This window comes from Myxocyprinus asiaticus, chromosome 41 (assembly GCF_019703515.2).
Source record: "Myxocyprinus asiaticus isolate MX2 ecotype Aquarium Trade chromosome 41, UBuf_Myxa_2, whole genome shotgun sequence".
Classification (NCBI taxonomy): domain Eukaryota; kingdom Metazoa; phylum Chordata; class Actinopteri; order Cypriniformes; family Catostomidae; genus Myxocyprinus; species Myxocyprinus asiaticus.
The window spans coordinates 11,450,934-11,475,248 of NC_059384.1; the positions used below are offsets into that span (position 1 = coordinate 11,450,934).

Below are 24,315 nucleotides of genomic sequence, written 5' to 3' on the forward strand. Positions count from 1 at the left end.
ACACCTACTATAAAGTGGGGCTGAGAAAAATCAAGCGCTTGATTTCCAAGTTCACAACTTTTATACATGATAGAGAGTTTTGAGCTGTAAACCTCCTCCATATGCACCCAGGGCAATAGTGAGGGTTGATGTGTCAGTGCCTTCACCAGCACACAGAGACATTCCTCTGCTGTGTGAGAGAGAACTTTTGGAGGAAACAGTGTTTGTTTTTGGGGAATGGCTTACAGCTAGGAATAAATGTACTTCTTAGCCTGTATATGTCTGTCCCAGGCTTCATCCCTCATTTATGGGGTTTTCATAAAAAAAATACACCAAATTCTTGACTGACTTGCGTGGAAAATTGCTAGATATGTAAAAACGGCACTTTATATGAAAATATCGTTATACATAGCAGTTTAGGTTAAAGGAATGTTGCAGGTTGAATACATGTTAAGCTTAATCGACAGCATTTGTGGCATAATGTTGATCACCACAAAAAATATATGACTCGTCCCTTGTTTATTAAAAATAAAAATAAAAAAGCAAATATCACGGTTACAGTGAGGTACTTAGAATGGAAGTTGTAAGTGCATAAACATTGAAATACACCTTGTTTCAAAAGTACATCCACAAGATGTAAACATCATAGGTGTTAACTTGATTGTAGTGTGATAAAATTGTTTACTAACCTTATCAGTGTGAAGTTATATCCAATATTAAAACTCCGTTGCCATGACGATGCAACACCGGAAACCCTGTAAACAATTTTATCACTCTAAAATCCTGTAGAACAGATTTTGTCAGATTAAAATCATGTTAAACATGTATATTGTTTATGTCTTGTAGTATACTTTTGAAACGATGTGTATTTAAATGTTTATGGACTGGCTCCATTCACTTCTATTGTAAGTGGAAGTGTAATTTTTGCTTTACGAAAGTTTTTTTGTTTATGGTAATCAGTATTATGCTACAAAAGCTGTAAATTGAGCTTAACTTGTATTGAACCTGGAACATTGTTTTTAATGTGTATGTAATTTGTGTGCTGAATTCTGGTACTTTTCACAAAAAATGCTTGTCCCTAACACAGAGTCCCTTACATGGAGTGCCAGTGGTTAGTTTCAGCCAGCCTTAGCTTTCAGATAAGGATTTTAAACAATGTTTTTTGGGTCACTTGCAATCACAGGACCAGATGTCAGAGGGAAGCAAGGTATGTTCACATCCAGATGCTGTGAGTTCTTTACTTAACTTAATCTACCCTTTAATTAGTGGTCTGTTTAACCTCTACATGGAACAGCACCTGAATTGAGTCAAGCTTTTATATGGTATCTTAGCGCTTAGTTTTCCCCTCTAAATACTAAACTTTCTATTCATATCATTCTAAATCCTTGAGTCAGTAATGCACATTCAACATGTGTATAATCATAACATTTTGATTGACAAGAGTATCACACTGTTGATACTGGTATGTAGGGTTATACTGGTATCAACAAGCTTAATTTCACTTCAGAGCTGTGATGTGTGTGGTATTTGTGTCCTTGTTTTGCCACTGAATGCTCAGTATTAGTGATTTTTCTCTTCTATAGCTCTCTCTACTCTCTAATGCTCCTTTTCCATGTGTTTCACACACACATTTAACATATTTTCAAACACAAAGCCAAATTTTTGTCAATATGAAGACCAGTTTAACCTCAAGCTTGAAGCCAGTTCTCAAAGTTAGCAAGCTGTTAAAGCTGAAGTGTGTAATTCCTGCACCACTGAATGAAATCGCAAAAATAAATATTGTTTTCAAAACAGCTTTTTCAAATACGCTTCCATCTGCTATTGATCGAATAAACAGATAGTCCCGACCCAACTCACTCCATTGGTCGAGTCAGTGTTTTTGTCGGGCTGGACGAGCCGCTTAGAATAAACAGAAATTTTTATAGTGCCACAGACATGGTGTTTACAGTTTTCGAGAAAATTAACCTATGAATTGTATTAATAGTTGTCTCTGCATATGAAACTGTAATAGCAGAAAGTATTTTAACACTGAAAAGGTTACACACTTCAGCTTTAACCAGGGTATAGGCCAGTGTCAGAAATGTTCCATTAAAGCTAAAGTGTGTAATTCCTGCGCCACCAAACGAAATTGCAAAAATAAACAATGTTTTCGAATACGCCCCGTCTGCTGTTGATCGAGCAATCAGATAGTCCAGCCCCCAACTCACGCCATTGGTTGAGGCAATGTAATTGTGTTTGTATGGATGGGTCGTTCAAAACAAGCATAGGAATTTTTGATAGCGCCACAGAGACACAGTGTTTGTAGTTTTTGAGACAAGCTACATATGGCTCACAGTTGTCTCTGCATATTAAACTGGGATAAGAGAAAGTATTTTAACACAGAAAAAGTTACACACTTTAGCTTAAAGTAAAATTTGAGTTTCTTTTCAGGGGCCTCTTTTTCTTACCATAAAGTGTACTATGTTTCATCCTTTCGTATCAAGTACTTCATTAACATATATTAACAAATTCAATTCAATAACATAAATTATCAAACTGAATAATCAGATGGAGAATTTATGAATTATTGTTTTCCTGTAAAATAAAAACATTTAACATCTCACATTTTATGCAATAATATGTTTAATTAGAACATAATATTAATGTTTTTTACATTTTTGTTTTTAGGGGCATTTTTGCCCCAAGTCCCCATTAATTTCTGTCCTTGTTTAGACTAATTTTAAATATAACTATATTGAAAAGTTTGTGGACAAACTTTAGCTTGGCTTGAAAAAGCCTAGTCTGAAGTTTATAGGTAGATACATAGATAGATAGATAGGTAGATAGATTAGCTTGGTGTTGTTAATATATTTTAGCATGTTGCTAACATGTATTAGCACTTAGCTAAGCAATGTTTGCATAATTTAATATGATGGTAGCAAGTTTTATCACTTAGCTAGGCGTTGCTAGCATGTTTTAGCACTTAGCTAGGTGTTTCTAGCGTGTTTTAGCATGTTGCTAGCATGTTGCTTTTATGTTTTAGCACTTAGCTAGGCATTGCTAGCATATTTTAGCACTTAGCTAGGTGTTGCTAGTGTGATTTAGCATGTCGCTAGAATGTTGCTAGCATGTTTTAGCACTTAGCTAGGCATTGCTAACATGTTTTAGCACTAAGCTAGGTGTTGCTAGCATGTTTTAGCACTTAGCTAGGCATTGCAAACATGTTTTTGCATGTTACTAGCATTTTTCAAGCCAACCTAATAATAATCTTCTAGCTGGGCCTTATCTCTTGTAGACAATACCAACATTTTTCTGAAATAACTCTGCTCTGTATACGGTCTATGTAGATTTTGTAAACATCCACTGTAACCAGAGCAGGGAATATGGTGAAACTTGTCTAATGTGTGTTGGAAGACTGTTCTGTTTAAGGTCTGTTATGTAGTTTGAACAGATTTGGAGAGGATGGTTTGAACATGTGGTGAATGTGATCGTGGCATGTGAGAATGTGATTGCTCACTGTTTCTTACACAAAACACTTAGTCATATTTGAGGTTTGATTTAAATGGTCATTTGATGGAACAGAGAAGTGCACACATTCATTCATTTGCAGTTTTGGATTTGTAGGTTTCATAAAAGTGCTCTAATAGTGTTTAATCTGTGTTAAACAGGCTTTATCCTTTGTCCTAATTTGTTCTTGTGAGTGTTTGTAACATTTTATTGGAATTGCAAAGATATCTGAAACCTGTTTTAAAAATGGCCATTTAAATTGAACCAAAAGTACAACAATGTTACTTTTGTATTCTCTGTTTCTCTGAAAATATCAAACATATTAAACATTTATGATTAATGTTTGTTAGATCTTTGTTATAATGAAAAAGTTGGGGTTTTTTTGCTTTGGAAACTGCTAATCAGATAAGACCAGCCCTCATACTCATAGCTTGAAAAATTAGCTAAAGTCCTCAAAGTTGATTTAAAATGATAGTTACTTATGACTTTCTTTCTTCCATGCACTACAAAGGACAAGTTAGGCAGAATGTTAGGAACCGACAGCCTCAGTCACCATTTACTTTCATTGAATGGTAAAAAGATTCTATGAAAGTGAATGGGGACCAAGGCTGTCAGTCCCTAACATATGGGTTTGGATTGGAACAACATGAGGGTGAGTAAAAGATGACCAAATTTTTATTTTTGGGTGAGCTAACCCTTTGAATATAGAAATTGACATATAGTACTTTTATAGAAAATTTCACCATTTTGAAGTACATTTCAGAGTAAGAGGGCTGATCTTGGATCTTTTCCCCAAGAAATAACTTGCAGGATAAGAAAGGGAAAAATGTATCCTGGATCAGTGATTTTATTCCTCGGAGCTTTGTGTGTGTGTGTGTGTGTGTGGGTCAGAGCGATGTGGCCCAGGTGGGCTGGGATGTGCATTACTGTACTGTGTGTGTTTCAGGACTGGGAGGCAGAAAGTCATGACTGGTACTGCTTTGAGTGCCATCTGCCCGGAGACGTGATGGAATGTGACGGCTGTTTCCGTGTCTACCACCTTCGGTGTGTGTCTGAAGACCACCGGCCACGGGACACCACCTCCCACTGGCAGTGCGGTATCTGCAGGGTGGGTATGGATACAGATAGTTTCGATACTAAATTCTGATTGGATGATTCATCTGCTCATGACTCCAGTTTTTGCCCATGACTTTGGCAGCCATCTTGAAATGTTATGAAAATTAACTTTTGCAAACTCGTCCCACAGCCTTCATCGGATCTTTTCCAAATTTTTGTCAGAGCACCTTGAGAAACTGCTGGCCAGAAGTTTTTTGATAGACCAAACCGTTTTTTCATAACGCATCAACGAATTCAGCGGCGAGGACACCAAACAGGAATTGAGGCTGAATCTCGAAAATGCATTGTCCAATTAAAACAAAACTAGATATACTTCATTAGGACCATGATCTGAGGGGACATGGCAAGTTTGGGGACAGTGCCACCTATGGGTTAAGAAATCTCAAAAATGGCAATTTTTTCCCATAACTCAGCTAGATGTTGTTGGATTCTTTAGGTCATACGGAATCCGATGATAGTTTTTTTTCTATGATTGTCCATATCGCCTGTCCACAAGTTTGAAATTGATCAAAAACACTATCTTTCCAACCGTTTGGCATATCAAAACGAAACTTGGTAAACCCTGAACTAACCTGGGCTATGTTTCCCAAAAGCATCGCAAGCTTAAGTTGATTGTAGAGACCATTGGTGCCAATTGGTGCCTCTGATCTCTTTCCTTCCATCATACCAAATACAATGATACCAATCTTTTCAAAGTCTGCCATTCTGACTTTCATTTTCATCTGCCATTTTTAACTGGTCCTGCAGCTTTCATCAGATCGTTCCCAAATATTGGTCTGATAATCTTTACACTCAGCTGGCAAAAAATTTGCAAAAGATTTTTCATATTCCAAACCGTTTTCCTGTAACACAGCAACAAATTTGACCATGAAGGTGTCCATCAGAAGTGAAACTTTTAACACTTTGGCCAATTCTCACTACATTTGGCTGGGCTGGATTGTCAAAGCATGTCAGACAAAGGTTATTTAATGGATGCAATATATTAATTCAACTTTGCATTAGTAGTGTCTTACCAATGGTTTTGTTTGCTGACTCTTATTTTGCTATGCCTGTTTTGCTATGAGACAACAGTGTGTCTGGTGTGGCTCAGAATGTTAGTGCTCTGAGTTTGAATCAGAATGTTCAAGAGAACGGGGGTTCAAATCCAGTCTTGAACAAGAGCATAAATGCTTCTGTTTCTTTTGAATTTGCATCTTGCTGAGCACAATAAAGGCTGATCTCATGGGCTAAAGGGCTAAAGTAATCAAATGAATGCTTTAAATCTGTGGTTCTCAATTCTGGTCCAGAGGACCTACAGCACTTGCCCCTTTTAGTATGTCTCACTTATGTGCAGTGCTGTGGATCCCCAGGACTTATGTTTGTCTCTTTGGCAGTTTTGGGCTATGTCTGCTGAGTGGCATAGTGTGTAAAGCAGTGAGCTAACATTTCAAACGCATCCAAGTCTGGTGTATGAGTCACACCTAGACTGGTGTGAAAGTTGTACTACTGTTGACTTTTGAGTCCTCACATTGTGCCTACTGCAACATATCCCTTGCTTGAGGAGTGCTTGGCCCCGATTTTGTTTGGTGCTCTTAGTGGCACAGAAATGAAATACAAAACCTTTAAAGATAAAAATGAAATAATTTTTGGATTTGATTTGATTTTTGTTGGACTTTTAAACCTCAATTTGCGCAGATAATTTTGTGGATATTGAGTCATTTGTTTCTTGCGGTGATGTTTACAGGGCAGTAAAAGGAAGAATTTGAACAAACAGGAAATGACAACATGCCTGAAGTTCATTCTTGGCCGCATGAAGGAAAGGGTGCGTTTCACAGTTTTGTTTTACACTTTGCCGCACTAATGTAGAAATGAAGGCTTTTCTCTCACTTGCATCTTCCATTCAGATGGCAAATCATAAACTGTGGACAGATTTTAATTTTCCCTTCTCTCAGGCTGTTGACCTGCAGAAGAGAGGCAAAGAGTCCAAGCAGCCCGTGTACAAAAGACTCATCCACACACCTCTGGATGTGGATAATATACAAGAGGTACATGAACCACACACCACATATAGAAACAATTTAATGACACAACAGCAAACATAGAGTGCAAGTAGTGTAGTCTGATTCAGGAACCAATGACTCTTATGAACCAGTTCTTTTCAGTGAACCAAAAACACTTTGAATCATTTGGAGTGGTTATGCACATGCTTATCGTGTTCAACTAAAAAAGGAGAAGCCAAATTTATTCGAGCAAGAGGAAGTGGTGTAATTTTGCTAGGATAAACCCTTTGGTCTTTGTTTTTATAGAAATGAAAAAATACAGTTATTAATTGTTGACAAGCATTATAAAAATATAGTTTACACCCCGAAACAATTAAAAGGGACTTTATTTCAGTTGTTGGTTTTCATTTTTATTCCTTGAACCATTTCTATTCCTTACTCAAAAGTACTAACAGAATCATTAATGGTCCCGTTAAAGAACCAGAACGATAAGCAGAATCAGAATCTGAATCAGAAACATTTAATTACTCACAATTCCCATCCCTAGAAAAAATTCAAACCATCAACATTGATGTGTTCTCTGATTTCTTCTGTTTCATAGAACATCTCAGAGGGGAAATATAAGAGTTTTGAGGAGTTCAGGGCTGATGCTCAGCTTATAGTTCACAACACAGCCATTCTGCATGGAGGTGAGGCAGTTTGAAACACAGTCATTGACATGATTTATGAAACAGCATACACTTCACTTGTCAACAAATGCACTTCACAAGTGTCAACTTGACCGATTTCATATTCTCCGTCAACAGTGAACAGTGATCAGACCGAAATTGCCAGACTTCTCTATAATGACACATGCCATGAGGTCAGACCACACGAACAGTTGGAATTTTAAGCTTGTTTAATGCACTAGAAAAACATGGTTAAGACTTTTGCTGTTTGGGTAGGAAAACATTTAGATGCTAATATGTGGAAGTTCTTATGCTATTTCCAACAGGAAAAATTGGATGAATTTAAAATGAATTGTCCAATTATTTGTTTTCCTCCAGCTGAATGAACTACTGTTGTGCAGAAACTGCTTCTATCTTTCAAATGCACGACCCGACAACTGGTTCTGTTATCCATGTGTAAGCACAGACACACACGCTCATTCATACTCCATTTGGTGTGACATACGATTTGTTAATGTAACATATTAAAAGATGTTTTTCTTTGTGCACAGAGTCCGAATCATGAGCTGGTGTGGGCCAGGATGAAGGGGTTTGGTTACTGGCCTGCCAAGGTGATGCAGAGGGAGGGTAACCAGGTGGATGTGCGGTTTTTTGGTCACCAGCACCAAAGGTAAATCGCAGGTTATTCTATGTTTAAGAAAACAATATGAAGTTGACAAATAGCATAGACATTAACTTTATTTAGATTTTTTTTAAAGATCAGTTTCGCACCATTTTAAAATGTCTTTTTGCATCACTAGTTGATCTCAGTAGTGCAGTATGACAAATTATTTTTTTTAAAGTACAGATATTCGGTAACACTTTAGAATACTGTTCCATTTGTTAACATTAGTTAACATGAACTAACAATGAACAATTCTTTTACAGCATTTATTAATTTTGGTTCATGTTAATCTCAACAAATAGTAATTCATTTTTTAAATCAAAAGTTGAATATGTTAACATTAGTTAATGATTAACTAACATGAACTAACAATGAACAACTGTATTTTTATTAACTAACATTATCAAAGCGTAATAAATGTACAAAATACATTATATTGTTAATGTTTTGCTAATGATACCTAATGCATTTACTGATTTTAACAAATGGAACCTTATTGTAAAATGTTACCAAATATTCCATGCAGTCTCTCAATTAATTTGAGGTCATAAAAACATAAGTATACCTAATTATTAAAGTAGTTTTACTGTTACTGCTTGAGATGTCATGTCAGCTACCAATCTATAGTTTAAGTGACTAAATGTAGACTAAAAATTGATTTTTCAATGACGTGACACTAGGTTTTTTTCCCCAGATCAATTAAGTTACTAAAAAAAAACAAAAAAAAAACATATTCAAATAATTTCCAAGTTTAAAGTACTGAAATAAATAAATAAAAATAACAATAATAAAATAAATGTCTCATTAAATGTTGAAATTCTTAAAAGGAAGAGTTTGGAATACTGTATTATTTTATATATATAAAGATGACATTTTATTTTAAAATATTATTCATATTTGAAAAACTTTAAAACACCAGATCAAAGCCAACGTGCAAGAAGCCATTCTGTTGTCATGTAAAAAAAAAACATAAAACAGAGAAGACCTCTTTAGACCCTCATGAATGTATGTGAAGTTTTTAAAAAAAATCAGATATTTTAACATTTTTATGGAAAGGCACATTTTCTTCATGATATTTGTGAAAAATATTTTTTTATCTTGAAAAATATATTAAATTAATGATCAAGTTGTGTACTTTCACGTGTATTCAGGGTGTAAGGTAAGTATTTTAATACCTGTTACTTGATGGTTACACCACTTGACATCAATTTTGTTTAAAAAAAAAATGTTTAAACCACATGGACACAAATATTGCATTTTTTTTTTTATATTTCTCATTTTTATCATCTTAGACCACCTGATTAGTCAGAGACCCATATACTTCAAGCTACATCCTGAACTTAACAGGATTTTCAGTGGAACTAGTTTTGACTCGCAGCTTAATCCTAGACTAGGTGCGAGTCAGTGTCTGGAGAAACTGGCTTGTAAGGCAGACCTGTGTCTGTTTTGCTGCAGGGCATGGATTCCTTCTGACAACATCCAGGAGATCTCTGTGAGTGTGCAGCAGCTGCAGGTGAAGCGGAGCGCCGGGTGGAAGAAGGCGTGTGATGAGCTGGAGCTCCACCAGCGATACCTGAGAGAAGGACGCACCTGGAAGGGCAAGCTGGAAGAAAAGCATGACCGGTCGGAGAGGCATGATAGACAGGAAGACAGACAGGAGGAGGCGGAGTCTAGCATCTCCTCTACATCCAATGAGCAGGTGAGCGCTCTGCTGCTCTCTAGTGATGTTTCTTGGCTACTATTGATGAGGATTGTAATTATAGGGTTGCTTTAGTGGGTTTATTGCTGGATGAAAGGGAATTTGCACATTTATATTATGTTGTAATTACAGAGGGTTTTTTTGTTGTTATATTAGTGCAAAACATAGCCAAATTGATATTGCCTTTTTGACAATTAATCACAGGAATGTTGAAATTGCTTTAGCTTCCTTCAAATTTATTGCATGTATTTACTGCAATAGCATAAGGCCTCTCAATTTGTTACATTATTATTTATGGGGGTGATAAATAAATCATTCATTAAATGCACCCAAACAGATTTGATTTACACACTTATGTTTTGTATTGCAGCACTGTTAATGTTGTTGACTTGTGATTAATTGCTTGTGTCTGTATTGCTCATCATTTGTAAGTCACTTTGGATAAAATCATCTGCTAAAATGAATCAATTTAAAGGTGTAAGTGCGTAATGCAGTGTGTAATTTCTACAATCTGTTTGTTTGAGTGACTCAACTGGGTCCGACACAACATGGGCTCAACAAATGACTCGAGTTTGAAGCTTTACTACCAGTTTGTCCAATTTAGTTCACCCAAAAATGAAGATTCTCTCATCATTTACTCACCCTCATGCCATCCCAGATGTGTATGACTTTCTTTCTTCTGCTAAACACAAACTAAGATATTTTAGAAGAATATTTCAGCTCTGTAGGTCCATACAATACAAATGAATGGTGACCAGACCTTTGAAGCTCCTAAAATCACAAAGGCAGCGTAAAAGTAATCCATACAACTCCAGTGGTTTAATATTTGTCTTCTGAAGTGATGCAGCCATTTTGAGTGAGAAACAAATCAGTATTTTAATCCTTTTTTACTATCAATTTCCACTTTCACTTTCAGACTGTGAAAGTGAAAGTGGAGATTTATAGTAAAAAAGTTCTTCAATATTAATCTGTTTCTCACCCACAACTATCATATCACTTCTGAAGATACAGATTTAACCACTGGAGTCGTATGGATTGCCTTTATGTGCCTTTTGGAGCTTGAAAGGTCTGGTCGCCATTCACTTACGTTGTATGGACCTACAGAGCTGAAATATTCTAAAAATCAATTTTCATTTTTTGGGTGAACTATCCCTTTAAGCAAGATTGGCTTTGCTTAATTTAGCATGTAGTTTCCATATTTTTCAGCATTCTACTTTTGTGTATTTCTACAGTCGAAAGTCAACCAAGAGCCTAAAGCAAAAAAGAGCCGCCGTTCCCAAGTCGCTGAGGCCAAAGAAGAGGTTGGTAATACATAATGGGCAGTGGTAGCTCAACGGTTAAGGCTCTGGGTTACTGATCAGAAGGTCGGGGGTTCAAGCCCCAGCACCGCCAAGATGCCACTGTTGGGCCCTTGAGCAAGGCCCTTAACCCTATCTGCTCCAGGGGTGCCGTATCATGGCTGACCCTGCACTCTGACCCCAGCCTAGCTGGGATATGTGAAAAAGAAGAATTTCACCGTATATGTGCAAATGTATAATGTGTGATAAATAAAGAAAATTATAATTATATAATTATAATGGCCTATCGAATTACAAACGTTATGTAGAGTTTATGTCGCCTTTATCATTCCCTGTTGTTCTTTCAGGAACCTGAGCCTGAGATGGAGGCCGTCAGCTCCAGTCAAGAGATCCCGACAGCTTTTCCCCATCAGCCAGAGCGTATGTCCGTCTCCACCCAGACCAAGAAATCTGCCTCATCTTCCTCTTCTTCCTCGCCAACCCCCCGCATGGTACACAGAGGCACACAGACAGTCAATGAGGGCAACTGTCAAAACATGTGCCACGACAAATACACCAAGATCTTCAGTGACGTTAAAGAAATGATGAAGGCTGAGAATAAACGGGAGACCGAACGTGTTCTCAAAGAGGCTCTGGACAAGGTGAGTAACATTGACTCAATTTGAATGAATTTGTTTACAACTTGTATTGCCCTCTAGCTCCCTCTTGTGGCAGGGTTCACATACAGCCTGAAACATTTTGGGAGAGACAACTGCATTTATTTGCAAGTTATGATTTATGAAGCTATGTTTGTACAGAATAAAAATGTCAGTCCTACTACTGCAAACTGGGCATGGTTGTCATAGTGATAATCATAGCATTGCCACAGTCGCGATAACTCTGGTATGTGCTCGTTCTTACAGTTGCGAGGGGAGATGGAGGAAGAGAAGAGGCAGGCGGTGAGCAAAGCGGTGTCCAGCACACAGGCTGAGATGGAGAGAAAGTGTAAACAGGTGAAGGAGAAGTGCAAAGAGGAGCTCATGGAGGAGATGAAGAAGATGGTGGCTCAGCATAAACAACTGATTTCCCAGACCAAGAAGAAGCAGTGGGTGAGTGAATCTTCACAGTGCCCCAGGCTGAGTTAAATCTGACAGAAGATCAATAGCGTCAATAAGCTGTTAGAACCACACAGTCTTATCATTCATGATGGAAAGGAGTGAATATCTTAATGTCTGGGTGAAATGGAAAAAAAAAAATACCCCAGTCATATTCCACACCAAAATAATAATAATAATAATATGAAAATGTATTTTGCATAAAGAAAATGAAGACCACTTTGTAAGACCATAAAGGTATTTTTTTGCATTGTGACATTTTCATTATTTTCACATTTTGATGTTGGCTTGACAAAGCCTGGTCTGAAAGTTTTAAGTAATTAAAAAAGTTTGAAGGTTATAGATAAAGAAAGAACGAAAACAAGGCAAGAAAGAGAGACAGGGTGTGTCTCAATCAGCTCCCTATGTCGTGAATCAGTACAGGTGCTGGTCATATAATTAGAATATCATCAAAAAGTTGATTTATTTCACTAATTCCATTCAAAAAGTGAAACTTGTATATTATATTCATTCATTACACACAGACTGATACATTTCAAATGTTTATTTCTTTTAATTTTGATGATTATAACTGACAACTAAGGAAAATCCCAAATTCAGTATCTCAGAAAATTAGAATATTACTTAAGACCAGTACAAAGAAAGGATTTTTAGAAATCTTGGCCAACTGAAAAGTATGAACATGAAAAGTATGAGCATGTACAGCACTCAATACTTAGTTGGGGCTCCTTTTGCCTGAATTACTGCAGCAATGCGGCGTGGCATGGAGTCGATCAGTCTGTGGCACTGCTCAGGTGTTATGAGAGCCCAGGTTGCTCTGATAGTGGCCTTCAGCTCTTCTGCATTGTTGGGTCTGGCATATCGCATCTTCCTCTTCACAATACCCCATAGATTTTCTATGGGGTTAAGGTCAGGCGAGTTTGCTGGCCAATTAAGAACAGGGATACCATGGTCCTTAAACCAGATACTGGTTGCTTTGGCACTGTGTGCAGGTGCCAAGTCCTGTTGGAAAATGAAATCTGCATCTCCATAAAGTTGGTCAGCAGCAGGAAGCATGAAGTGCTCTAAAACTTCCTGGTATACGGCTGCGTTGACCTTGGACCTCAGAAAACACAGTGGACCAACACCAGCAGATGACATGGCACCCCAAACCATCACTGACTGTGGAAACTTTACACTGGACCTCAAGCAACGTGGATTGTGTGCCTCTCCTCTCTTCCTCCAGACTCTGGGACCCTGATTTCCAAAGGAAATGCAAAATTTACTTTCATCAGAGAACATAACTTTGGACCACTCAGCAGCAGTCCAGTCCTTTTTGTCTTTAGCCCAGGCGAGACGCTTCAGACGCTGTCTGTTGTTCAAGAGTGACTTGACACAAGGAATGCGACAGCTGAAACCCATGTCTTGCATACGTCTGTGCGTAGTGGTTCTCCCCCCACATTTTTGAATGGGTTTTGTTTCACAGTCCTCTCCAGGGTGCGGTTATCCCTATTGCTTGTACACTTTTTTCTACCACATCTTTTCCTTCCCTTCGCCTCTCTATTAATGTGCTTGGACACAGAGCTCTGTGAACAGCCAGCCTCTTTTGCAATGACCTTTTGTGTCTTGCCCTCCTTGTGCAACGTGTCAATGGTCATCTTTTGGACAACTGTCAAGTCAGCAGTCTTCCCCATGATTGTGTAGCGTACAGAACTAGACTGAGAGACCATTTAAAGGCCTTTGCAGGTGTTTTGAGTTAATTAGCTGATTAGAGTGTGGCACCAGGTGTCTTCAATATTGAACCTTTTCACAATATTCTAATTTTCTGAGATACTGAATTTGGGATTTTCCTTAGTTGTCAGTTATAATCATCAAAATTAAAAGAAATAAACATTTGAAATATATCAGTCTGTGTGTAATGAATGAATATAATATACAAATTTCACTTTTTGAATGGAATTAGTGAAATAAATCAACTTTTTGATGATATTCTAATTATATGACCAGAACCTGTATATCATGAACACTATTCCGGGCACTGGCAAGGGTGTTCATCCACTGAACATAGGGATACTTACGACTCAATTACCTGCAAAATGTTAATGAGCTTGCGCTTTTAAGCACAGTTGTTATTAATCACCACCATCGCTGTATAAATAAATCGTTTTATTTTCATTGAAGATATTCAAACGTAGTGTTATTATGAAAGGTAAATTACATTAAATAAAGAAATTAAAATATAAAGGATTGTATTTTAAACCTACTTTTAAAACTCGTAATATTTAAAGACGCACTCAGTCATTCTAATCCAATACGCTGTTTGTCAATTTCTGTTCAAGCATACATAGTCTGAATAAAGGTTGAAGGAAGAAAAGTCATCTGATAATGAACCAGCTTGCAGCATAATCACACATTATAGGTGCACTCAGTAACGTTTGTCTTTGTGTAATCTTGGACTTACACTGACACCTAGCGGCTTGGATGTAGCATCATTTAAAATCAATAGTTTTCAGTTTCAGATGCCATTGTAGAAATTTAGTATTGACAGTCAGCCATGATTACTTTAATCAATGAGTGAAAGTGTCAAATAACAATACGGTTACTGAAATTAAGCAAGTAGTATTCGGCTGGTCATGTGATTCTAACATGGCAGCCCCCATGTGCGGACCCTCTCCATGTAGAATAAAACAGCTTTTATAAGGTTACGGATATGACTGGAGTCTTCATTTTAATGTGAGTGCTCATGATTTCCTACATATATTGCAAACTAACAATTCATGTCTTTAGGAGTTAAACGTTTTTAATGAGAAAAAACTACAGAGATCACATTTAACATTCAGCAGTGTATGCAATACATCAGAATACATTTAGTTTAAAATCATTGTATACAAGTACAGATGTTGTGTAGTTGTTTTGATGTTGTTTGGTTGGAAAAAACAATTATTTGGTTTTGTAGATTTTGACTACTGAGTTGTAAATAAATTATTATTCTGTCCAAGTCATCCATTTCAAAAAAAAGTTTTTTTTTGTATAAATTTTTAGTTTTGTAATGAAATAAATGAATATGGTGGCACAATTATATTTTTGTCTACAAAACTAATTTGAAACATTTAAACATACACCTTCAGATCAAAAGATTTTTAAGATCATGAGAAACATTTCAGACAAGTGATTTCAAAACTTTTGTACGGTAGTGTATATAATGGATGAATGGGGGAAAATTCCACTTTTTAAACTTAAACTTGTGTCTTCAGTGCTCAAATGCTTAAGTGTTATTAGAAGAAATGGTGATGTTTCACAGTGGTAAACACTCGACTGTCCTAACTTTTTTGGAGTGTGTTGCAATCATCTGATTTGAAATTACTGTAAATTTTCAAAAAAGAATGAAATTCACAAGGAAAAACATCATATAATGTGTAGTTGTAGTGCTTTCAATATAGCAAAGGATGAATATAATTTATAAATCACTCCTTTTGGATTTTATTAGCATTTTTCATAATGTACCAACTTTTTCAGAATTGGGGTTATATATGAGATTTCAAGAAGACAACAGGATTTCTTAATAATAATAATAATAATAATAATAATAATAATAAGGCAGAGGCTATTTGCACTAAGTGCACAGTGTTAGACAGATACTATTTGCACCCCTATTAAATACTAAAAGGGCATCACTGCAGTGTGTTTATTTAGAGTCCCACAGACACCCTACACTACCCAATCACTGCGAGGAAATCAACCTTTATATTCATTTTATTTATGATTATAAGTAGTAGTAATTACAAATATAAAGAGCGGAGCCAGAAAATGGGGGAAATCTGGGTCTAAAGGAGGATTAAAACCCAGGTCATCCGCATAGAAAAATCACATTCACACCGTCTTATCACACTAAGTCATTGCAGAGACACTTAAGGAGCAGTTTTTCTTTAATTTCTTTGTTTCCACCAGACTATTTCAGTGCAAATAGCTGCACTATGTGGCAGGTTTTTACACCTAGTGCAAATAGTCACTCTATGATGATGATAATAATAATGTTATATTATTGAAGTGTCTGATGATTTCCATCATTACTAAGCTAAAATTCAAGCAACAAAGCACAGGCGAAAGCATCTTAACAGAATGTGCATGCGTGAGAAGTTGACGAGAGAGGGATCCCTTCTAGACACGACCATTTATCCATCGGAAGCAGCAGCGACGTCTCCTCAAAACCACACGTCAAAATAAAAGCATGATTCAAAATAAAAGCTAGATGCCTGAAATTGAAGAAATTGCAATAGAATTATATTATAACTGTATAGTAAAATGTAATATTCACTGTAATATTAATAATATTAATGAATAAATAATAATAAAAAATTAAGCAATATATCACAAGCAAGTGCTGTTGTACGGAAAAGTTTGTATTCATTACTTTTTAAAAATTGTAAGAATTAATTTGATTAGACACAATTTTGATGTTGAAATTAGATTAAACTTTAAAACATGGGATTCTGCAAAAAAAAATAAAAAATACTAATAATAAAACAGATTTCATTTGAAGGAAACATGCTTTCTTATAATTTATTATTTACATTTGAAATGTAACTTTAAATAGGCTAAAGGAGTGTGTTCAATAGGACATGACCGTATTAGCGTATTTTTGCTGTGGTATCCGAATTGGTATCACTACCGATACTATAATTTTGGTACTGTGACAACTCTATATGCATTCTTTTGTAAGTCTTTAGCATCTCAGTACTTCTTTATGTTGACGCTGTATTATGAATTTCAGTGTTATAACTGTGAAGAGGAGGCGATGTACCACTGCTGCTGGAACACGTCCTACTGCTCCATCAAATGCCAGCAGGAGCATTGGCACGCCGACCACAAACGTACCTGTCGCCGGAAGAGATGAGATGCACCAACTACGCCAACCCTCTCGAGCCACGCTATTGGATAGATCTATCTTAAAATCTCACCACCTTGCCCCTGCCTGAGGATTCTTTGTTTTAAGCCAGCATTTTAAACCCCAGCTCTCTAGAACACTTTTACTGGGACATTTTACTGAGTTGCGGTGAATGCTAATAGGGCAGTGAGTGTGGGATGTCATGATCCTCCTGGAAATGTTTTTATGTTTTGGAATTTCTGGTATCACTTTGCATATCCCTTTTGTTTTTAAATCTTTTATTTGCTGTACAGTGGACAACAACTTTGCTTGCATACAGACTAGCTGAATGTGAAGTACTAGTACTCTTTTTTTTTTTTAAACCTCTTAATCACGAGCTATGTAGATATTTGACTTTTTATAATGTGAGAATCATGTCCGCCGCATACATTAAGTGAAGTTGGTGCTTTTGAACTCGACGGTTGGTTTTTATCAGTGGTTGTGATGTGTCAATATTTTGGGAACAGGGTTTAAAGATGGCAGGTCACATCTGTCTGAATGATACAATCTTCCATTAATGAATATGCATATATTGTGGTTACACTTTTAAATAGACCTTTAAATTTGTAACAAGAAAACTAAATTATGTGCGAATTTTGGGTCCATTTATGTAGCTTAAGTGTACTAAATCTTTGCCAACTGGGATCTTTAGTGAGGTTTATACGTGTCTAACTTAATCCAGTTTTAGTGTGGGCATATTTGCTTGTACGAACTGTTACCATGTCCTCCCAGACAGAAAGAACATTATCTGTTGATTCCAGGTGATTAAGATCCCATTAAATTGCAAATTTTAATCAAGAATGAAGACTGTATAGAGATCAGAGTAAATGAAACAATCAGAAATTATTGCTAAGGGGTTACCCAGGGATTTATAATTGAGAATTACCATTCTCCTGCACTTTGTGACCTGAGGGAGATGTTAAAGAGAGCGTTCACCCTAAAAGGAAAATTCTGTCATTATTTACTAACCTTCATGTCGTTCTGACTTTTCTTCCGTGGAACACGAACTACTTTTAGTACTGTGTTACCAAAGTCATATGGGTTTGGAATTATATGATGTTGAGTAAATGATGCCAGAATATTCCTTTTTGGGTAAACGATCCCTTTAAATCGTTAAAATACTTACTGCAATAACCAATTTTTTGTACAAATGAAAAGATCTATCTATAGAGAGTTTTTGAGGAGGTTATTTGTCTATTTAGAACAGGAGAACCAATCAGCTGAAGGATATAGGTGACATGCAAAAATATGTTTTGCACAGACCCCTGGATGTACACCGATCAGCCACAACATTAAAACCACCTGCCTAATATTGTGCAAGTCCCCCTCGTGCTGCCAAAACGGCGCCAACCCGCATCTCGGAATGCTGTTCTTCTCACCACAATTGTACAGAGCGGTTATCTGAGTTACCGTAGACTTTGTCAGTTCGAACCAGTCTGGCCATTCTCTGTTGACCTCTCTCATCAACAAGGCATTTCTGTCTGCAGAACTGCCCCTCACTGGATGTTTTTTGTTTTTGGCACCATTCGGGGTAAATTCTAGAGACTGTTTGAAAGTGTGTGAAAATCCCAGGAGATCAGCAGTTATAGAAATACTCAAATCAGCATGTCTGGCACCAACAATCATGCCACAGTCCAAATCACTGAGATCACATTTTTCCCCCATTCTGATGGTTGATGTGAACATTAACTGAAGCTCCTGACCCGTATCTGCATGGTTTTATGCACTGTACTGCTGCCACACAATTGGCTGACTAGATAATCGCATGGATAATTGTTGGTGCCAGACTGGCTGGTTTGAGTATTTCTGTAACTGCTGGTGGGACCTACACAATATTAGGCGGGTGGTTTTAATGTTGTGGCTGATCAGTGGATGTGCACCTATATTCTGTTTCTAAAGTTCTAGATGCATTTTAAATCATGGTTTTTGTTTTGCCCCCTCTCTATCTCTTCCCCTTCCCAACCCAACTGTTGCACTACATGTAAATAACTGTTTGCCGCTAACCGTGACTGATGATGTTTGCACGTTGGCAAATGTACATTTCTGAATGCATTAACTATGTATTTGATAAAAAGTCGATCTGTAAAGGAAAAAAAAAAAAAAGTATTTGTGATATAACTGTAATATGTTCCATTCCAGTATGCATGAAACCAGGTTGCGTGTTCCTTATTTTCGGCTCTACGTTAATCTCCATTCTTGTGTGTCATCGGTGATACAGTACGTCTACTTTTGATTTTCTAGGGTAATTCGACACCACTTTGTAACTGCAAGTTAACCCTTTTTTAAAATGTATTTTTTAACTTCTATTTATGCAGACAGAGTAATGACTACTGAGAATTTCCGACACCTGGCGAGAAGCCTGCTATACGAACACCTGTCTTTCATGTGCATACAAATTAATGTGGTGTAAACGTTCCCCCCCCTCTGACATCACTGATGTCCCTCTTGCATTACATTATGTAACATTACTATGTATAAATAAACATATCAACTGGTGGTAGATTTGCATGTTTTTTATTTTTTTTTTTATTTTTACTTGTGAACATGTATTTAAAGGAATATTATGGGTTAAATCAGGGGTATCAAACTCATTTTGGGTCACGGGCCAGATTGGACCAAGAAACATTACTTGGGGGATGAAGTTTATATTTATAAATAACATACACTGAGTTACCGTAGACTTTGTCAGTTCGAACCAGTCTTTTCATTCTCTGTTGACCTCTCTCATCAACAAGGCGTTTCTGTCCACAGAACTGCTGCTCACTGTCAAAGATGATGTCAATACAAGTTAAGCTAAATCAACAGCATTTGTGGCACAATGTTAATTACCACAAAAAATTATTTCTACTTGTCCCTCCTTTAAAAAAGCAAAAATTGAAGTTATAGTGAGGCACTTTCAATTGAAGTGAATTTTAAAGGGGTTTAAAGGCAAAAAGGTAAAGTTTTTAATTTATAAAATCACATATTCTTCTGTTAAAACTTGGGTATTATTTGAGCAGTAAAGTTGTTTAAATCACCGTTTTAGGTTCACAATAGTACGTCATCATGGCAATAAAGTTGAAAAATTTGGTTAGTAATTTATCACACTAAAATCATGCTAACATGCTTATTGTTTACGTCTTGTTGCTATGCTTTTGAAACAGTATTTTAATGTTTACAGATTGGCCCCATTCACTTCCATTGTAAGTACATCACTGTAACCTAGATTTTTGCTTTTTCGAAAGAAAAGGAGGGACGAGTCTAAAATAATTTTTGTGTTAATCAACATTATGCCAGAAATGTTGTCAATTGAGCTTAACCTGGAATATTCCTTCAAACGTGACATATTAAGGTAAAAAAATAAAACAAAAGAAATGACACTGTGGGGCTCTTGCAAATTTAACAACCACAGATTATCAATCAAAGCACTTTATTGCACCATATTTTGTGAAGGTAGGCCAAAGCAGGCTTCTATAAAAGTGTAATTTAATACTTTTAATCATGTGTACAAAACAGAATTTCAAACACACCTGCACCATACAAAATAAATTTTGTTTTTTTGTCTTTTTTTCTCTAACCAACAATATTTACAGACACCATGCAGACTCTCTCACACAAGTTCAGATTCCTAACAAAAAGGAAATTAACTTCACAGGTTGAAAGTTATGTGCACATTTTTTCTTTTCAAAATGGGGAAATATTTCCGTTTTGTGTGGGATTGGCAACACTAAAGCTTCCAAACATTTTAAGACTTCTTTCCTTCGTTTTAAATGGACAAAATAAGAGAACATTGCATTGTCACTCTCTGAATGTGTAAACTCATTTCCCATAGACAGTATTAATGTCTATTACACCAATAAAAAAAAGAAAATTAAAAAAAGTTGCCTTGAACTGGACCTCAATGAGGCTGATTGCAGTACAATTCACACCTCTGCATCTTCATGATTATTTTCTGTCTGATGCCTGCTGTATTATCTGAACAAAAAAGAACAGAATAAAATCCTGAATACTCAATTTCATCATGACGATTTAACGGATTGACAGCCATATGGAGTTCAAAAAGGACATCCCATCTAATGCAGCTCATACAATACAGAAGAATGGCACAATTCTCTTTTTATTCACTAATTTTTTTGTTTGCATTATGGCCAATTTCCCATGTTTCATGCTTTGCTTATATTGCATGTGCCAACAATCTCTCGGCATGTATTTCCCAAATAAACCGATACAAAAAAAAGAGCTTAGTTCATTCACATGAGCCAACTGGGATGGAAAGTTATACGCAGCGCATTTAGGAATATATATTTCATGATAGTGCCTAAATCTGCATTACAGTCTGGTGCATTATAAATGAAAACGGTCACTTTGCTGCCAAAAGCTTTAGCTGCACCAAAGTTTCTATGTGGATATGTAAACTACTGTAAAATACAAAAATCAGTACTTTGCTAAGGACGTACTAAAATTTTACTGCTAATGTTGTTGTAGTACATTTACTGTTGTTAAAAACATCTGGAAAAAAAAAACTCTTGTGTAAAAAGCCTTTGTCAATAAATAATGATGGATCACTCAAAGTAAAACAATACAAAAGTTACAAATTAAATCCAAGCAAATAAAAACAACAAACAAGCAAAGTTGTGGTGCAGTTTTGAGAAGTTGTAAAAGCAGAATGTAAACAAAATTCCAGGCACATTTTTCGGGTTCGTTTTCAATCGTAATGACATCGCGATTTTGTTTAATTTAGAAAAATTAAAGCATTTGTTCGAGCTTAACAAAACATATTTTTCATTGCTATTAGTAGTAGTTTTTTGCGATTTATTTGAAATGTACTGGATGTCTGACATCATGTCTTGAAACTCCTATTAGTTCGTATCAAACGTGTGGGTAACGTTGATCTGTTCGATCAGACTGTTCTTTCTACAAACATGCAAGTGGAAATTACTGCATTAGAAATGCTTCATTGGTGATTCGTAGATCTTTATATATATATATATATATATATATATATATATATATATATATATATATATATATATATATTTTTAATGTCATATATATATATATATATATATATATATATATATATATTTGTATTTATATTTATATTTATATTTTTTACATATACTTGATGTGATACTACTCACTCAAGATTATACAATGTTTTCAGCAATATTATTTAATGAGGAAAACATTTCCAAATGTCTTCACTCACCAATTCTAAAAAGAGATAAATAAATAAGAACTATTATCTGTACATAATTACACAATTATCAACCGACTATGTGTTTACCTTCAGCTTTGTACAATGATATTAAACATGTAGGAATTGAAAAAGCATGGGGCGATTTTCTTTTTTCTTTTTTTTTTTTCTTCTTGCTGCTCTGAAATCATTTACAAAGATTAAAAACTAAACCGGCAAAATGCTGAAGGACGGCTGCAACACACATACAAATACAATTTGATTTGTACCTTTTTTTAAATGAAAGGACAGAGTTTTTGATACAATGTATACTTTCAACAAGTTACTCCAAACTGAATTCCTGAAACTTCAAATGCACATTTCGCCACAGTATGCAGATTTTAAAAAATACCCCTTCGCTCATGTAGGGGGGAATAAAAATTAACTACGTCGCAATACCTCACATGAAAACAGCGCGACACGCACACAAGCAAAAGCAGAGGCAATTCTTCTTCCCTTCAGGAGACTGAATCAGATTTTCCGTTTGGAACCAGTCATGTGCAGTCAGCAAAACGCACACACACACAAACATACACCGCAACAAACGCACACATACACTCATGCTACATGTTATATGCCACATAGATGGGGTCCAGCTGATCGGCCAGAAAGCCGTCTCGCAGGTGCATCCTCTGTTTCTCTCCACGAGAGTTGATGGGAATGACGCCAATGTCCACAACGACCACCACGCCCACGATCAGATAGTGCTCCTCCAGCACCGCGTTAGTCACTAGAGGAACCAGGTCCAATGCTTCCTGCTCCGAACCTTCCAGCTCCACGACCACCACCAACAGGTTGGTCCAGGGAAACACCGCACTGAAACAGACCGATCCATTACTTACAATATTTTGACAAGCAACAGTCTTGCTTACAATTCGTCCAGTGCAACTAGCTGTGGTGGGTCAGGTTTTGAGCATCAAGTAAATTTTCTGAAAATCACATTCAACATATTTCAAGTTTAGAATACAGATGTTAAATGGGATTTTGGACCAATGAGGTTTCACTAAAACAGAAACCAAGCAACAGTCAAAATGTTGATAATGACGGAAGGTTATGTCAAAAACTCAGATTAACATGGAAGAGATTTCTAATCAACAATTAAGTATATTATGAAATGTGAGCCAAAAAAATAAGGTGTGAAACGAAAAGCATACACCTTCAAGTGTAAACTGTCACTATACACATTTATTTACTGTAGTCCATTGTATTTCTTCAAAACAGCCCATTTCTTAATTGCTAAAAACCAAAAAGGTACTTGAATTGGATGTGAGATGGTCGTACCATTCCATGATGCTCTTGTGGGTGCGTATAACTGAGGTCTCGATGTCGATGGGGTGATACCTCATTCCTCTCAGCTCCATGGCCTCATCCAGAGCGCCCACTACATACAGAGCATCATGCCGCTCTGGAAATACAGAGAGACAAAGTTAGCATCATCCACATACTATAAACAACCATTAAAGGGATAGTTTACCCTTGAACAAAAAAGGAGATGAATGACTTTCATTGAATCTTTTTTCTATACAATGAAAGTGAATGGTGACCGGGGCTGACATTCTGTCTAACATCTCCTTTTGTGTTCCACGGAAGACAGTAATACGTGTTTGGAACAACATGATGGTGAGTAAAGGACAGAACTGTGCTGCAGTATCACCTCCGCTTGCATCTGTAAGTTCGGTCCTTCGAAGGAAGCCCAGATAACCGGTACGTGCCCATACGGTCTGCGTATCTCCAAAGCTCAAGCGGGAGTTGAAATGATCGGACTGCAGGGCCTCATCTCCATACACCGTGAAATAACCACTGCCGTTGTGAGTGCATTGAACCCAGATCTGCAGCGACACAAAACAGTACTGTGATTCCAGAGCAAATGAAATTACAGGCTACTACAACACCGTGAGCCAAAGTGGCAAATTTAGATTTTTTTTTTTTTTTTTGTGAGGTTGTTTATATGACCTTTTAAATGTGGACCATAACAGACACTAGTCTAAACAGGCAATCCTTATAAACTGACCTGCATGTGTAAAACAACCTACCTCTGCATTTTTCTGCATAATATTTATATTTTATTAATTATACGTAAATGTGACAATATTTTGTACTGAAATTATTTATTACTATTAATAATGTTGATGGGGTTATTATTAATATTTACATATCTGTCTAACATCTTTTATACATGTTGATGTATTAATATTAATTAATAAATAATAATAA

At 36.4% G+C, this 24,315-nt stretch overlaps 2 protein-coding genes across 16 annotated transcripts in view; one reads left to right on the top strand and one right to left on the bottom strand.

Annotated features, from left to right (window-relative positions):
* LOC127431618 (zinc finger MYND domain-containing protein 11-like) overlaps positions 1-20,451 on the top strand; it is a 44,738-nt gene extending 24,287 nt beyond the window's left edge. For 3 of the 7 annotated variants that reach the window (XM_051682138.1, XM_051682136.1, XM_051682141.1), the window contains 13 exons: positions 1,163-1,207; positions 4,412-4,573; positions 6,305-6,382; positions 6,513-6,605; positions 7,162-7,249; positions 7,367-7,422; positions 7,607-7,684; positions 7,780-7,898; positions 9,348-9,591; positions 10,824-10,892; positions 11,237-11,530; positions 11,792-11,977; positions 16,734-20,451. In XM_051682138.1, coding sequence (XP_051538098.1) covers positions 1,163-1,207; positions 4,412-4,573; positions 6,305-6,382; positions 6,513-6,605; positions 7,162-7,249; positions 7,367-7,422; positions 7,607-7,684; positions 7,780-7,898; positions 9,348-9,591; positions 10,824-10,892; positions 11,237-11,530; positions 11,792-11,977; positions 16,734-16,856 — 1,635 coding nt within the window. In that variant the 3' untranslated portion in view covers positions 16,857-20,451. Of the gene's footprint in view, positions 1-1,162; positions 1,208-1,307; positions 4,578-6,304; positions 6,383-6,512; positions 6,606-7,161; positions 7,250-7,366; positions 7,423-7,606; positions 7,685-7,779; positions 7,899-9,347; positions 9,592-10,823; positions 10,893-11,236; positions 11,531-11,791; positions 11,978-16,733 lie in introns of those variants that run through there. The other 4 variants (XM_051682135.1, XM_051682140.1, XM_051682139.1 and 1 more) reach the window with 4 other exon arrangements.
* A 1,479-nt stretch (positions 20,452-21,930) lies between these two features.
* Positions 21,931-24,315, bottom strand: part of LOC127431602 (disco-interacting protein 2 homolog C-like) — a 150,708-nt gene continuing 148,323 nt past the window's right edge. For all 9 annotated transcript variants that reach the window (XM_051682087.1, XM_051682086.1, XM_051682085.1 and 6 more), the window contains 3 exons: positions 23,756-23,930; positions 23,383-23,506; positions 21,931-22,917 (listed from right to left, as the gene is read on the bottom strand). In XM_051682087.1, coding sequence (XP_051538047.1) covers positions 22,665-22,917; positions 23,383-23,506; positions 23,756-23,930 — 552 coding nt within the window. In that variant the 3' untranslated portion in view covers positions 21,931-22,664. The remainder of the gene's footprint in view (positions 22,918-23,382; positions 23,507-23,755; positions 23,931-24,315) is intronic.